The 16,945-nt window shown below is 36.0% G+C and overlaps 3 protein-coding genes across 5 annotated transcripts; 1 reads left to right on the top strand and 2 right to left on the bottom strand.

Annotated features, from left to right (window-relative positions):
• Positions 1-649: 649 nt before the first annotated feature.
• On the bottom strand, positions 650-3,596 carry LOC142618420 (uncharacterized). 3 transcript variants are annotated; one of them, XM_075791348.1, is made up of 2 exons: positions 3,377-3,596; positions 650-2,141 (listed from the first exon to the last, which is right to left on the bottom strand). In XM_075791348.1, exon 2 carries the CDS (start codon positions 1,648-1,650, stop codon positions 1,039-1,041), a length of 612 nt encoding a protein of 203 aa, XP_075647463.1. In that variant the 5' UTR covers positions 1,651-2,141; positions 3,377-3,596; the 3' UTR covers positions 650-1,038. The 3 variants fall into 3 exon arrangements, with proteins under 3 accessions (XP_075647463.1, XP_075647465.1, XP_075647466.1); XM_075791350.1 differs by having other exon boundaries at positions 650-2,079; XM_075791351.1 differs by having other exon boundaries at positions 650-2,136; positions 3,377-3,562.
• A 2,916-nt stretch (positions 3,597-6,512) lies between these two features.
• LOC142618621 (septum site-determining protein minD homolog, chloroplastic) lies at positions 6,513-8,071 on the top strand. The gene has a single exon (XM_075791568.1). The coding sequence runs from the start codon at positions 6,716-6,718 to the stop codon at positions 7,724-7,726; it is 1,011 nt and encodes a 336-aa protein (XP_075647683.1). The 5' UTR covers positions 6,513-6,715; the 3' UTR covers positions 7,727-8,071.
• A 1,912-nt stretch (positions 8,072-9,983) lies between these two features.
• Positions 9,984-16,797, bottom strand: LOC142620933 (arginine biosynthesis bifunctional protein ArgJ, chloroplastic-like). The gene is made up of 17 exons (XM_075794248.1): positions 16,373-16,797; positions 16,156-16,257; positions 15,713-15,836; positions 15,420-15,493; positions 15,032-15,076; positions 14,697-14,747; positions 14,528-14,596; positions 14,302-14,360; positions 14,020-14,089; positions 13,472-13,552; positions 13,301-13,387; positions 12,933-13,055; positions 12,422-12,484; positions 11,790-11,867; positions 11,566-11,711; positions 10,940-11,010; positions 9,984-10,225 (listed from the first exon to the last, which is right to left on the bottom strand). Exons 1-17 carry the CDS (start codon positions 16,442-16,444, stop codon positions 10,143-10,145), a joined length of 1,398 nt encoding a protein of 465 aa, XP_075650363.1. The 5' UTR covers positions 16,445-16,797; the 3' UTR covers positions 9,984-10,142.
• Between the last annotated feature and the right edge of the window lie 148 nt (positions 16,798-16,945).

The following is a 16,945-nucleotide window of genomic DNA, read 5'->3' as shown; positions in this document are numbered from 1 at the left end:
TCCTTCGCTCGAGCTCACCTTCTCTCCGCTTGGGACATCGTTGCTGCCACTGTGGGTTTCTACATTCACGGGTAAGTTGTTTCTAACTTCTCATGCTCTCTGATCTGTTGGTGTGTGATTATATTATTTTCTATGAGGCTTCATCAATCTGTGGTTTTTTGTGTTCAAAGTTTGTGTGGTTTTTGTGTTCAACGTTTTTGTGTGGTTCTTATGTGTTTGTGTGTGGTTCTTTTGTGTTTTCCATGACACTAGTATGTGGGTTTCTTAATCCTTCGTGTAATACCATTGTTTCTCTTCCTACCTCTGTTGTATTTGGATATATATGAGTTTACTTTGCATTTTTCATGTGGGCATGCCTAACTGATTATGATATGCACACAAACTATTTGTTGAAATGTCTTAATGAGTATAAAAGAAAGTTGTAGCAAAAATGGTTAAGGAGAAATCGAAGGACGTTGGCAGTAATGATCCGAAAGCTGACTAGAAAGACCTTAAGGAACTACAAGCTTTTTGTGAGTTCTATCCAAACAGACATTTAAAGTAACCCAGAAATGTTGGTACGATAAATGAATGGAGATGAAGCGGGGAAAAGAAAGTAGCACCAGAAATTGATCTAATAATTGATAAAGCTTGATAAAATCAAAATGAATTTGCTGTGAATTTGGAATATTCATAAAGCAAAACAAAAGGATCTTAATATAATGATTCAGGATGGAGCAACACTAGTTCAATACAGCAAGACACTAATATAAGAATCACTCCACGCAGGCAAACAAGATGATGGGCCTATTTGATGTCTCCGGGTGACGGCAATAGTCAACTCAATGGGAAAACTTGCATCCTCTAGAAATATATGACAACAGATTATAGTAATAAAAAATCATGACAGCGGGCGTGACGCTTTAAACATTGTTCAGTACTCTGGAAGCAACACAAACACGAGTATCTGATGAATGAAATAACACATTCATGATAATTATATACAACCATTATTAAGATGTATGATCAAGACTCTTGGCAAGTGATTGAACGATCATTCTACTCTCTTAGCATTCCATTAAGGACAATTGCGTCTTCATGAGCATCCTCTGCAATCTGGAGGGATGAAACCGCCTGCGCCGCAATGAGACCAGCAGAGAATCCTGTAGTCCCCCAACCTGCTTCCTCAAAAGGTCCAGATGCGAGTGACCAGTCACTGCCCACTGAGCTACCGCACTCGCATCCGGATCTATAAGCATTAGACACCCACCCAATCCCTTCAAGTGAGTGCTTGGCAGAATCCTGATAAGGAAAGCCTGTTCCTCCACTCACAAAGAGGTCAATATTACCAGGACATTCCCAAGAGTTGAACCCATCATCTTTGTTTAGAACAATCTTACATGAATCATCTGATTCTTCATCAAGTAAGACGTGTAGAGCAACAGCCTCAGCAATTGCAGCACCCTCTTCATCAAGCCTCTGTTGCTCTTCTTTCTTTTTCTGTTTCTTCTTTTCTAATTCAGAAATGATGGCTGCAGAAGTAGCCAGAGCTTTCTCCAAGCGCCTCTTTTTCTTCTCAGCCTGTTTCATTCGATCGACTTCATCCTTCACCTGTTTCTTCTTCCCCTTTCTCACAACAGGTTGCAATTTATTACATCCCATGTTATCCATTAAGTAATAACCTACTTAGTGCCTTTGCTCCACTACTATTTAAGTAAATTCCTCAAAATGTATACATTTCCCTATAGCTGTTCTTTCCCTCGTTTCTTTTCTTTAATTAATACTAAGTAAATTCTAATAGAATATAGTATAAAAAAACTAATATTATAATGTGATGGCCCTGATAACTACACCCACTCAGGTCTGAAGGAATACCTCATTTTACGAACAATGCAATCCCAAACAGAAACAACAGGAGACAACAGAAGAGCAGAGTCATAAGCACTTACAGATCCACCCCTTGGCACCATTCTTCCTAATTTTCCACAACCTTTGCATTTACCCATTCTTTGTGCCAAAAGAACCATTAAGATGGAAATGCTAGTCAAAGCCACAAATATAGTGAGGTTCAAACTTCAAACAGCTCACATTCCTTCCCTACTGCAATGGAAATGGAGAATCAGCATATAAGTCATTCGGTTGAAACAGCAAATCCCACTGAACTGCATAAACACACAAGTACACATAAAAGTTTTTATATTTTGATAGGTACAAGTACGCATAACAGTTGCGGACACTAGTCTATTCTAAGTCCTTGACAGTTACAATAAGTCAATAACAGACCACAACAAAAGGCTCAATTGCTTAAACTTCCATCGAGTAATGCTAGGGCCACAATGTTCAATTGACATGGCCTATCATGATTGAAGCAACATTAGGATTATCAAATTCTTAAGGAAGATAATTAGCTCATGAAGATCTCAATAACATAGTCTAATAACTAATTACAACTTAAATAAATAAACCATCAAGAATTCTTCAAATTGACAATTGCAAAGACTAGCTACTGCAAGCAATCCTTGGTGACCCAAATTAAAATACATGCCTAAAACAAAAAGGAAATAAACTCGTAGATCATGTGAATGTAAAAAAGAGGAAATTTCCAAGAAAAATTACAATCTATAACGTGCATGGACAAAAGCACACAGATGCACACACAACAGTTACACGGAAAACCAACTAGTACATGATTCCCATCCTCACTGCAATCCCTAATCCCAGCAAAATAGTCAAGAATTTCTAACTGAAACGAAGAATCCCTGAAAGAAGATCCACTTGAACCTAAGGCAGGAGCTCACCCTAATCACCCTCTACCTGAGGGCATATCAGATCTGAATTCTCATTCTCAGTACCAATTCTAATAGGTATTACCTACCTAAACTGAAAACCCTAATTCTCCATTTGGTTGCAGTGATATTGTATGAAAGAACAAACTTAATCTGCATCTAAATTCTCATTCAAATCATCATATGAAGCAAGAAAATAAAAATTACCACTGAAACCAATGTTAACCAATTGACATACAGTTAAGTTTCTCAATTTTGTTAGAACCCAAAAATAACCCTATTTACATCAAATCAAAATTCCCATATAAATTCTTCACCTTTTCTCATCAAAATAGAAGATAAGCCTCCTAGAATCCCACCTAGATATTCTAGAAGATTGAATTAAAAGGCACTAATCCAGTACAAACCCATAACTGCAACTGTGTGATCTACTAGACCCAGATACAAAAACATCATTTTTTAGTAAACCTAGCATCAGATCCAAATACCCATTAATCCAAAAGGCACATATCTAAATCAAATAACAAGAATTAAGTCCAAATCATATATTTTTGCAACACAATACAACAATTGAACAAAAAAGAAAAAGAAAAAGAAGAATAAGTAAAGACCTGATTGGAACACCACAGAGGGAGGAGAGAAAGAGAGAAAGAGAGGCTCTCAAGCTTTTTCAAAGTTGCAATGAGTAGTGAATAAATAAGGGATAAAATTTCTAGGGTTTTGGAGTTTTTTTTTTTTTTTGTGTTTGGATCCAGAGAAACGTAGTTGGGTAGGAGAAGAAAGTGAATTTTTCTTGCGTCCAGAGAAGAGTGTGAGAGAGAGAAAATAACTAATCACATGGTAGGGGGGGAAGGGTAATCGTTTGAATTACCAATGAAATGTTGACACGTGGCATTTTGTGGGACCAGGTTGATGTACAAGGTAAGGAAAACCTAGAAATATTTGACTTTTCTGTGTTCTCATTGGATTGGGATTTGGGACCGACAACAGTGTTTGTGGTGTGTCACTGCTTTGGGTTTTTGACAGGTGGCAAGATTTGCGGTGGATTAGAATTGTTATGTGGGTCCTACTTATAAACCACTTTTGATCCGTCTGATTGGGTTACTTTTTTTTTTGGGGTGTGATTATGGTCCAGATTCTGGAACCTAACAACGTTTGGAGGGTAGATACTGAAATTAGTTCAGTTATTAGGGGGTCTTAAAGGAAGATTTTTCATTCTTTTTAGGGCCTAAAGTGAAATTAAAATAATCTCTTATTTTATTCCTCTTTTTTCCAAATAGGTGATAAGTCTTATCCTACAATTAGATGGTACTTGTATCAAATAGGATTACATGTATCAAATAATATTGAGTAGTTTCACCTTCCTCTATTCCAAATCAAAAAAAAAAAAAAAAAAAAGGATTACATGTTATTTTTTTATATTATTATTGATACACGCATTTTCCTTAAAAAAAATACACATTATTAAATTTTAAATCATTTGCTACTAACTTTTTGATGAGGCATATAAAAAGTTAGTCATATGATTTTTTTTTTTAAGTTATACAAGTGGTTTCCCTTCCCATTAGTTAAAAAAAAGAAAGAAAAATAGAAAACTCTTGTCTGTTAGCACTAGTATTGAAGGTGTAAAAACTTCTCATTTGCTATTTTAGCAATCAACAAGCTAAAATCAAGCCACATTTAGGGGTGGGTTTTTATTTTTTTATGCCAACTATGAACAGTTGGTTCTCATATATGAGAACCAATTGATCAGAATGATCTAAAAGATATATATTATTTTAATGAGAAAAAAGAGACAAAAAGGTACAGAGAAAAGAGAGATGGAAGAGAAGAGAGAGAAACCAAATTTTTTATATTATTTGCTAGAATAGTTTATATTAATTTAACGAGTTGTATGTAAAATTAGAATTTGGGATGTTGAGTGAGTTGTAAAATAGGATGGTAAAATAAATAAAGTAGGTTTTGAGAATGTAAATATAAATTTCTTTGCATTCTCGGATGATAGTGCTTATATTAAATTCTCAACAACTTTATACTCAATAATATATTAAATTCTCTATACCTTTATATTTATTGAAAAATTAGAAGAAGGTACAAATAATCCTGTAATTTTATTATTGGAACATATTAAACCAAAAACTTTCAAATGAGACATTTAAAACCCTAAACTTTCATAAATGTACTCAAAGAAACCTCCAAACAAATCCCACCCTTACATATGAAATGTACATTTATGAAATTCGGAAATCCCATACAAATCCCACCCCTTACCCATGAAATATACATTTATGAAAGTTTTGACTATGGGGCTTATAGTGTTCCAAATTCCAAAGATAATTTTATAATTTTTTTTTTTCTTCTTTCGGTAATTGCCTAACAATCACTATTTTTTCATGAGATAGTGAGAAAGGGGGATAAAGACAAGGAAGAGACACAATTACTTTTTTTGTTTCTTTTTAGTTCCAATAATAACTACCAAAAAAAAAAATCAAACCTAAATTTTTGTCATAAAATGATTTTTTATTTATTTAGAATCTCGTAAAATGAACTTATAAATTATGAGAATTTTGTATTAACATCCCTATTCCTTGATCGCATTTTTCACCAACTTTTCACGTCAACATGAAAACTTTCTTGCATCATGCTTATATCATTCTATTACTAACTGCTTTACTCAATTGAATCTTTCAAATTAACTTTTTTTTTTTTTGGTGATAAAAGGGGAAAGTCTTATTTATTTATAAAAGTTTATACAACAACATGATCAAAAACCTCCAAGGGACACAGTTTATTAGTCCCGAGGTGCTTCATATCCTAAATAAAATGTGTACATACAAAGGATGGGCAGGTATCTTAAACTTTCAAAAGACACTGTTGTTAACGACCCCTTTTTGTTAGAGCATCTGCGTAGCCATTAGCCTTATGGTATATGTGAAGCAATTGGACAGTCCACAAGCGCTATAAGGTTCTTGCAATCAGAGATTAATGGGATAACATCTGGTGATAAATCATTAGTAGTAGTTAACAAAGAAAGAACTGTCATAGAATCAATCTCAAGAATTTAAAACCCAAGTCTCATGCCAATATAAGACTTTGGTGAACCGCCCCAACTGTACTATATTATCAGATGCAAACCCATATATAACAATTAACTTGGTTTTGCTTTAGTCAATTGAATACCTTTCTAATTAACTTGTTTTTACTTTCTTGCTTATACGTGTCAAACCAATTAAGTTACAAAACTCACAAAAGAATGTTAATTTTATAATAATTGTAAGTGTCGAGTTCAAGTTACACTTGATGTAACTTTATATAATGTTACACCACCTAATAACTTGTTATACAATTCATATTTTGAAAATCATGTTTTATATATTCTTAATATTCATGCTAATTTTAATGTCAATTGGATGTTATTTAACATTTAATCTATAAACTCAACTTTTATGCATTATTTTAAACTATAAAAACTTGAATTTAAGCAATTGATTGATGACATGACTATTAATTTTTAACCACTTTGAAATTTTGCAAGTATGACAAAACATTTAAAGATAACGTAATCTAGTTGCGGACTTTTGTCAAAATTTGCATTCAAAAAAGAAAAAGGAAGGCAGATGATGGAATTTCAAAACAAAGACCAATTACCAACCTGTGCTCTTGAGTCTTGACTCTGTAATCTAGTGTGCTTTTGTCAAAATTTGCATTCAAAAAAGAAAAAGGAAGGCAGATGATGGAATTTCCAAACAAAGGCCAATTACCAACCTGTGCTCTTGAATCTTGACTCCAGAGGCCCAGCTGTAGGGCCTTCTGAGTTCTCACTTCACATTAGTCCTTTACTTCTCATTTCTTATTACAACTTTAGCTCATTGCCTCACTCACACAAAAATGGTTTTATTCTTCTTCCCCTAAGTAAAACTTCTCTTTCTCTCTATACAAACACTGCAACAATGCTTTCTCTCCACAACCCATTTCCCACAACCCCCAAACCCTCCATAAACCTCAACAACTCCACCCCACCTTTCTCCACCACATTCAAACCCCATTTCCCAAACACTCTAAAACCCCCAAAACCCCACAAACCCCACTTCACAACCAAAACCCAGTCACTCCTCCAATACAACAGGAAGCCCCAATTGGCCGGAGAGACCCCGCGTGTCGTTGTCATCACCTCCGGCAAAGGCGGCGTAGGCAAGACCACCACCACCGCCAATGTCGGCCTCTCCCTCGCCCGCCTCGGCTTCTCCGTCGTCGCCGTAGACGCCGACGTTGGCCTCCGCAACCTCGACCTCCTCCTCGGCCTCGAAAACCGTGTCAACTACACCCTCGTCGAGGTCCTCAATGGCGATTGCCGCCTCGACCAAGCTCTAGTCCGCGACAAACGCTGGTCCAACTTCGAACTCCTCTGTATTTCGAAGCCCAGATCCAAATTGCCAATTGGGTTCGGCGGAAAAGCATTGGTTTGGCTCGTTGACGCGTTGAAATCTCGCCAAGAGGGTTCCCCTGATTTCATCATCATTGATTGTCCGGCTGGAATCGATGCCGGGTTCATCACCGCCATTACTCCGGCCAATGAGGCCGTCCTCGTCACCACGCCGGACATCACGAGCTTGCGAGATGCAGATAGGGTCACGGGGTTGTTGGAATGTGATGGGATTAGAGACATTAAGATGATTGTGAATCGGGTTCGGACTGATATGATCAAAGGTGAGGATATGATGTCTGTGCTTGATGTGCAAGAAATGTTGGGTTTGTCTTTGTTGGGTGTGATTCCTGAGGACTCGGAAGTTATAAGAAGTACCAATAGAGGGTACCCTCTTGTGTTGAATAAGCCACCCACATTGGCCGGGTTGGCTTTCGAGCAAGCTGCTTGGCGGCTTGTTGAGCAGGATAGTATGAAGGCTGTGATGATGGAGGAGGAACCCAAAAAGCGCGGGTTCTTCTCATTTTTCGGAGGATAAGAATTGAACATCATAACACCATGTGCATGGGATTATGTTGAATTTTGGAGGATGGGAAAGGGTGAGGCTGTGTACAGTTACAGTGGGGTCAGTAAAGTTTGTCACTCTCTTCAAGTCTTCATTTTTGATAATTTAATGTTTTGTTTGTTTGATTGTTAGATGTTTTGTAGTGTTAATGTTAGGAGTGTGTGCTTGTAGCTTTTAGTTAAGATTCAATGCTTTCAGTAGGGTAATGACAACATGTTGGTTCTTCAAGGATTGATTTTCTGTATTTAGTCAAGACAAAATCTCTATTTGTTTTGTTAACATTGTGGAATTGGAAGGTTCAAGCTTAATTTTGGGAAATCATTGTTCTTTGAAGTTATTTGGTTTTACAAATTTTCTGCCCTGTCTTTTGGGTGTAATGTGATCAACTGAGATATGAATAGTTTGTGGAAATCAATCATTTATGACTGTTGAATGTATCATACTTGTTAACTGACCATGTCAAACTAGGATTTTATGTAATCATAAATTCAGAAAGATAGAGAAGTAAATATGAATGAAAGATGGATGATTGATGTAGTTTATATTATTGTTTGATTCTACGTTTCATCCCTTGTTTAATCCCCGTGTGTAAGTGAGATTCATGTGTATTGTCATACATCCAGTCATGTAATTGCGGCTACCAACTAAGTGCTTTCTGCAGAAATTTCCTCTCAAAAGAGAGAGAGAGAGAGAGAGAGAGAGAGAGAATTATTCATTTTGCTAACTTTTACAATGCTATCCAGACTTGGCTATGCACTGTAGCTTGTAGTTAGTTTGGTTAGCAACAACCTAGCTCACTGCTAGGTGTATTTTGGGCTTGTGACAAATATTTTGCTCAACTAGCCTTCCGGTTAGTCTAATGCTAATCCTAACTTTAGTTTAGGATCAGCGCTGGTGTCAATGCTTATTGCAACTTATTTCAGTATGCCAACTTGTTGGTGGATGAATCTGTACTTGAATTAAATCACAAAATGTGTTTGTCTATTGAACATCATCAAAGTTAGTGCCAGGGTTGTTATTTGAACTTGTTTGGTGTTAGAAATTTTCTGTCCTTTCTTCTCAGTGGTATCATTGTTATCTGAACCTGCGTCCTCAGGTGTACCTTAATCAATTGAGACACTTTGTGGCAATTAATCATTTGGAACTGCTATATGTATCTACTATCCTACACATTATTACATTTTAGCCTGCCTACTTTTTTTCTTGACCAAAGATCTGTTATGACGTGACTTTCATGTATTTGCTGTTCTCAATATTTATCTATATGGTCATTTTGTTAGTTTCTGATGGTCTAAGAGCTTTGGATGATACATGCGTTATTTGGTTGACAGTGGTGATAACTTTCAACTAGTTTAACGTAAGGCGTTCGCTCTTTTGTATATAGTGGCATTGATTTCAAAGTTTGTCCTGTTGGTAGATTTGTATCAATGCCTAGTCTGTGATGAAAGAAGACTGCCTAGTACTAATTATGTGATGGATTCCTTTTGTTTCCATAGAACAGGTAGAACCTTTTTTCACGTCTAACCAGCATTTTGATAGCTTTGCCTAAGCCTGGCCTGTCAGTTCTCATAATCAGGTTAAAAAACAGTGGACCATTGGAGGTAGTTTGGTTTTGATTCAAAACCTTAGGTTTTTAATACCGGAGCTGGGGCACAAATTATGTTGAAATGGAGGGCCGAAATCTTATTTTCAGTTCTGAAGTCTTTTTATAAAGGGAAAGTCTATGGAAAAATTTTGTCACAACTTGTTGAAGTGTTTGACTGTGAGTGATAGGAAAAAAATGGTGGATCAATATGAAAGTGATTATCCACCATTCACAGTTAACCATTTAAGCAAGTTGTGATAAAAGTTGTCTGTAGAAGAACTATTTCATAAAAGTCTTGTTACTGGGTGATACTTTTCCTTTTTCAAGGTAGAGATTTACCTTCGAGATAAATATTGATATGGGAATGTGTAGGGGTTGTTTGGAATGGGGAATATGTTTCTGTTGCTAACTTACCACAAATTTGTAGGCTTTTTGCTGCATAAATAACGTTTTAGGTTGATCATGTAGTTTATCATGGGAAGGAGCTTTTACTGTAGACTCCTTTATTTGATTTCCTATGCTATGTCCAGTTAAACTTTTAATTATTTCTTATGATAGTAGGAATGAGCTTTGAAATATATTTGTAACATTGAGTAGATAATATCAATTCCTCTCAATCCAATATCAAGGAATAGCTCGTGTTGATTGCAGAAAAATGCTTTGCATAGGCAGATCTTCATTGAAAAACACACAAGATACAACAATGATAAAATATTAAACCAAGAAAAATGTGATAAGTGGGCTTTATTATTTGAAAATTCTGTGAAGTGAGAAGAAATCTGAGAAGACACAACGCAAATTCTCCTATGTTGTGTATTCTGCGTTTATTTTGACATAATCATAACTTAAATCGCATCCCCATGCTTGCCCGCTTCCCAAGCCATCACCTGTTTGGAAGAAGATATGAGGCAAATCAAATAAGATTCACTGAAAGATGTTCAATCTCATTGGAATCATTTATACTTGCAAAGATACACATGCAGTGAGAATATGCGATGCCACAAGACTAGGAATGTTAACCTCATCAAAGCAAGACTAGCTGGTGATAATTTTTTATTCTTTTGGAGTCATCAAGTGTTGGCTAACTAAACATGAGTTGTCAACTACATACTAGAGTAAATCTCAATTTTTGAAGATGGCTGGTCAAAGAGCAATTCTAAATTCAGCTAGGGGACTTGTTCGCTTTAAGAAATGCATCCCATATTAATTGCTGCGAAGCAAAAGAGCTAACACATTGTTTTCAAAAGTGTAGTAGTTATTTAAATTGTTTTAGAAGAGAATTCAGTTATCCTAGCGCTTCAGCAACTAAGCAAATGTGCAGCATAAGCAGGAATGTGAGCCTAACTGAATTGTTTGGATTTAGATTGATGTACTAACATACTATACTAATATTAGTATTCATTGTGCAAGAAAGGTTAGCAGGCCAAATTGCAGATAATTATTTGATGGTATATTTTACAAAATTATGTCAATCCCACCCTCTAGGCGAGTGTGATCCCCCAACTAGCTAATATTAGTAGACTTGGTTTTAGAATTCACTGTCAATAGAGAGCAAAAGTAGCATATGTATGCTTCATGCGTACTTCAGAACAGAAGCTTACCAACTGATATAAGAATTTCAACTGTACTGTGGGTTTCACCAGCCTTTCTCAGATAGTTACTTGCTGCAGCTCTGAAAATATCACCAATTACTCGAGAGAATCAGAGATAGTTTAGGTACAAGGTGAGAAGATATTTGGAAAACAAAAAGTGACATGCTTAAAAGGCAAAGTGCACACGCAACATGTATGCATTCACACAATAAAAACTGCATGCACATATATACAAATACGAGTCCTCTCCCTTATAAATTCAGTTAGAAGTATGCTAGCTTGGGAAAGAGACAAGGCGCTTGCACTAGCATCTGGATGATGGCTACATCTTGTATCTATCAAAACTGCAACTATGATTGCAAAGTTGATTACATTTTTTAATACTGAGCAACCAAAAAAGTATAATATATAATATTTTCAAGTGACCCCATGACATGCGACAAGTCCCCTCCCCACAAAAAAGGAAAAGAAAAAGGAAAAGAACCAAGTAAAGAAGAAAAGAAGAAGCTTATGATCTAGTTCCACAGAGCATAAATGAGGAGAAGAAAAGAAACATAAGAAAGATCAAATCTTACAGAGAAAAGAACCAGTTCTTGGTTATATCCCAGATTTTAATCTAAAAAGTCAAACCTTACCGGTCAAACGGTTGTGGCTCCCCAGCATCCATGAGCAGAATGTCTCCTAGCAATACTCGAAGCTTGTTTTGGTGGAAAGAAATCCCTGCATATCCTGCAGCAGCAGCAATGCGCCCCCAATTTGGATCTCTGCCGTATACAGCAGCCTGCTTAACAAAACTGTCAGTAGATTAGACTTAACTAAAGTGGGGTATTGGAAGGATTGTCAAGTTTAAAAATCATGCCTTAACAAGTGAAGAAGATGCCACTGTGCGTGCAATCTTTGCTGCTTCAGCCTCACTGCCTGCTCCTGTCACAGACACCTACAAGACCAAGGTAGAATTAGCTGGAAGATTTTAACGTATAGGCTGGTCACTTCTCTAAAATCATATCATATTGCTGAGTTTGAAATCATAATTATGTCACAAAGATTATTTAATTATTTATTTGTAAATTACCTACAGACCCAGTGGGTCACCCATGATGACACAACCTCACCCTCAAACCCATTCTTATGGGAGGAGGAAGTGCCATTTGAACTAGAATAAGTCACTAAGATAAGCTTCAAATTTTTGCATTCTCATTCTTTGTGAAAGAATTATACTTATTCATAATATATTTATTTTTTAATGTAATGAATAAGAGGATACTGGTTCATAGTAGATGTGAGTGTTCCTGCTTGCATTGCTCCTCTTAAGAGATTTGTTCATTGCTCATATTTGTGTTCATATCCACTTATCCAGCACTAGTTATGATTCAGCGACAAGAGTAGGTTTGGTAGGTCACTATTGGATGTCCATTTTATAGAATGGGGCAAATGCAAAGCATCAAATTTGGCTCATAATAAGTAGAGATAACATTAATACTAGATGCAGACCTCTATTAGGCATGTTGCTCCTTCTCCATCCCAAGCTATTGCTTTGGCAAGACCTTGCATTACCTGAAAATTTGACATTTATAAAACTTTATATATATAAAACCCAATAATTGGTTCAGATAGATACAATTTGAGGCCTCTGACTGATTACAGGCCTCTTGTACAACCATAAAAGAGGCAGGACCAAGGCCTAGGAACAAATTTGAGCACTAGCAATGGCAAAGTGTTTGGTAAACACTACATTTAAAAAAGGGGGGGGGGGGGGGGGAAAGAAGAAGAAGAAGAAATAGGATCTTTTACAATCTTAGTGAAGTGAGAAAAAAGAAGTAATTTTATATTAGGACTTAGAGTAAATAAACAAAGAGGTTTTGTTGGGCGAAGGGAACAGAGTACAAATGCAATGAAAAATTGGTGCCAGTATTGCAGAAAATGGATCTATATCAATGAGAAGTAAAATAATACTTATAAGTTTATATAAATGAGTGAATAGTTTAATGGCAGCATAACATACCACATCAAGGCATGCTTGGAGTTCCAATGCCTCATAACTGTCTATAGAAGCTATCCTGGTTGATCCAGATAAGCCACTAGCCAATGCAATAACAGTATCATTGGTACTAGTATCTCCATCTACCTGTTGCACCAAATCAACCAGCTATTATATATAATAATTTTCATAATGTCCCAGGTGTGAATCACACCGTGTTAGAAAGGATAGCTTGGGTGCCCATTAACATCAACAAGCATGCTTGCCAAAGATGACACATAGTTCATAGAACAGAGTACCACTTGTATGCAAATTTATAAGACAAGGAACTAGGTTATGCATATGCATATATTTATTGATATGAACAGGATTAAAGAATTGATATTCTGTACAGTTATTTGGTTGAAACTTCTGTTTACAGCAATCTGCACCATCTTTCTCCAAACATCACTTGTAACCAGGGCATCAGTTGTTATTACCTGGAGCACATAAACCAATATTAAGGAATGGAAAAATAAGTACGCTTCCCGCAAAAATTGCAAGATAACTGTGAGGATACATACACCAAGCATGGTAGCCATATTTGGGTGGATCATCCCAGAACCTTTTGCCATCCCCCCAACTCTTACTGTTCTCCCTCCAACCTGAGGAATTTATCAACTTTATAAGGTTTGTCTATTTGCTAGGAAGTTGATTTCCAAAAGCAAAAAATTTAAGGAATTCTAATTTCCTGGGTGCAAGTTCTATTAAATTGAGATAAGGCTATTGTACACATCCAACAACATTTTCTACAAAGGAAGAATTTCAATTTGTTTACTGATCTTTACTTGTTAACAAGCGTAATAAAATACAAGAAGTTGCCAAATCAAACCATTTACTTTTAACATTGTTTCTTGATATCTAACTTCAGCTGAGTCACCAATTATGCATTAGAAATCAAGCAACCAATCTAAGAGTTGCTCCTGTTTTGGGTCTTTGATCCAGTATCTAGATTCAATGCCTCATCCAAGCAAGTAGCACAATTAACCCAATATATGGATAATACTAATAATCATCAGTTTAAATTTGTCAAGGTAACATATATACACGTAGAAATCAAGTACTTGCACACCTGAGACTCAACTGCTATGCTCTTACTAACAAGGTCAGTCGTCGTGATTGCCACTGCTGCAGAATCTGCCCTGCACATGCGCTGATCAAGTTCAAGAATGTTTTAACAAACAGGATATAGGAGACTAAACAACCTGTTAAGGAGATCACTTGAATACAATAGGAATATATATATATATATATATATATGACTAGAAGGACAAAACATAGACAAGAAGGTGCCTTTAAAAACATGGATAAATGTCAATTACACAAACTAAAATGAACAAAGCATGAGCATTACCCCTCAGTTGATGATGACAGCGAAGCAACTAGTTTTGGAAGGGAATTTAAAAGTGCTTCCTGCATATGCAATAAAGCATCAATTATATGTAAAAGATTGAAAACAACAAGGCACATTATTTATATGACAAAAAAATTGCTGCAGAAATTTTCAGCTGATCTATATTCAGCAGGCATAGCACATATCAATGTGATCAAACATAACATACATAAGATCACCATGTTACCTTCTTTATTCTATGACCAATTACACCTGTGGATTCAATAAACACTTCCTCTGGTCTCATTTGAAGAAGCTGCAACAACGAATATTCTTAATCTGATTAGTGAAAACAAATTGAACCTGTACAACCACACCGTTAATATGAGATGTTCAAAACTCTAAAGGTAGCATACCTCAGCAAGCGTGCTGGCACATTCTATCACGTCCTGATATCCTGCATCACCCTGGACATCATTGGTTGGTCAATTAGCCACATAAGACATAATTCAGGCTCAAAGCAACATCATTTTTTCACTCTTTGATGAATACATCTCACAGTAACAGGGCAACAGAATATCATGTTGGGTGACTTGAAGAAATCCTAAGTCTTTGGATTGGACATGGCCACAGATGCCCCCATGGGGAGTAACAAGGATGTTCTTTGGTGCTTTACTACATTTAGATTGAAACTATGCCGTGTCTGGACAAGAAAGTACAAGGAAAATGTCTAGATAATCAGACATCTTACCGTTGCTGCATTAGCTTGGCCAGCATTTATTAACACTGCACGTGCCTGATGAGTTGCCAAGTTGAGTCATTAGAAGATAGTCAAGAAACTGAAAACATAATAAAGAATCTGAAAAGCGACCCCAAAAAAAAAAAAACTATATTCCTAAATCTACTGGAAAAATATGTGAGTAACTTCTACAGCATATGTTCAAGGTAACAAGCATTTCAAAAGAAAATAATTTAAAAAATACAATCTACCACATTTGAAATCTAGCAGGAAAAGTTAATGATCATAAAAATATAATTTCTAAAATTCATGCTACGCACAAGTTCATCCCTGTCTTTATCGGCTCATAATCATAATTGACACAAAAATGAGCATAGCACATTCAAAACTCTGGGGATACCGTTTTTGAAATGTCCAACGCCTTCTTGCAATACAACACTGGTGCAGCAGCAACCACATTCGTAGTAAATGCCCCTGTAAAATAAATTTTAAAATGAAAAAGTACCTCCAATCAAATCCTTTATTTGCTTAAATTCTCAAAGTACCACATTTGTTGAAGTGCACACAAGTCAAGAAATAACTTCAAACTACAAACAATTGTAAAATACATATATTTTTTCACTACAAAATGAAAGGTACTAATCCGAGTTACAATGCAAATAAACTCCCTAAGAAAAATTAAAGCTAGCTAACCTGCAGATATGGCATCGACATCACAAGTGACAAGTGCAAGATCAGGTTTCTCGCCTTTAGCACGCAAACCGCCATACATACCGGCAGCTTTGAATCCTTCGGCAGCAGTGACTCCCCCAGGAATCTATACAATCATAGATTTCAAATTAATTAGCACCGTCCAAACACATGAAATTTACCAACGGTCCATCTATCTATTACAATGCATGTGGTTAGTTATTGAGATCATCCATAACTAACCAACCCACCTACATTTTATCACATGCTAGAATACAATTGTAGCACATTAATCACATGTTAAATTTCATAAAATCTAGCATGTGCATGTGCCTCTTAACTAACTTTTCATATCCTCAATTTGTTTCCACAAAAGTACTTTTTTGACAAATAAAGCAAAATTTGGTAAAAGAAAAAAGAAAGAAAAAGAGAGAGAAGATGATCACCTGGTTCCATGGGCCTTGGGGGAGAAAAATGGGAGCCTTAGGAATGCAATTGGAGTTGGAGGCGTCATTAGCAGTGGCGAGTATTTTGAATTCCCTCTGACACTGTGACAGTGATGAAATACAGAGTTTCTTTCTTAAACTTAACTTACTTTTATTGAACAGAGAGTGAAAAAAAAAGAAAAAAAAAGAAAAGAAAGGAGAATTGAGTGATACTGACCTTTGGAGCACTTAGTGGTGGTTGAAGTAGTTTGAAGGAGACATAGTGAGTAGGAGCACAGAGATGATACATATCTGATTGTCTGCGATTGTAAAACTATTGTTAGGGTTAAGTTTAACGGTGAAGTCAAAAAGGGATTTTGTTTTTGTGTTTTGTATGTAGTTGTAGACACTAGTAGCCAGTACTCAGTAGGCGTTTAAAGCACGCGTTGAAACTTGAAAGAATAATGTAATTTAGAGCTTTGAATAATAATAATAATAATAATAATGTGAAAGAATAAAGAAACACCGAGAGAGAGAGAGAGAGAGATGAGAAAATTCAAAAGGAATGATGTATCGTCATTCTGTTTAAAACATATATTTATCAGAGAGAGTGAGTGCTTTCTCCTCATTCTCGTGAGCTCTTGGGGGATAGAGGCTTTTTCAGATTAGTGCATAAAACATATATATTTATATATTCTGTTTAAACTTTAAAATTCAACCGCTTTTTATCTGCCAAGTTGGTAGCCACTGCAAATGAGAAAAAAAATACCAACAAGGTGGGGTTGTACACATCACATGATATTGATATTGA

Source organism: Castanea sativa, chromosome 12, assembly GCF_040712315.1.
Source record: "Castanea sativa cultivar Marrone di Chiusa Pesio chromosome 12, ASM4071231v1".
Lineage (NCBI taxonomy): Eukaryota > Viridiplantae > Streptophyta > Magnoliopsida > Fagales > Fagaceae > Castanea > Castanea sativa.
The sequence above is the reverse complement of the archived record's forward strand: the minus strand, read 5'-3'. Positions and strand labels throughout refer to the sequence as shown.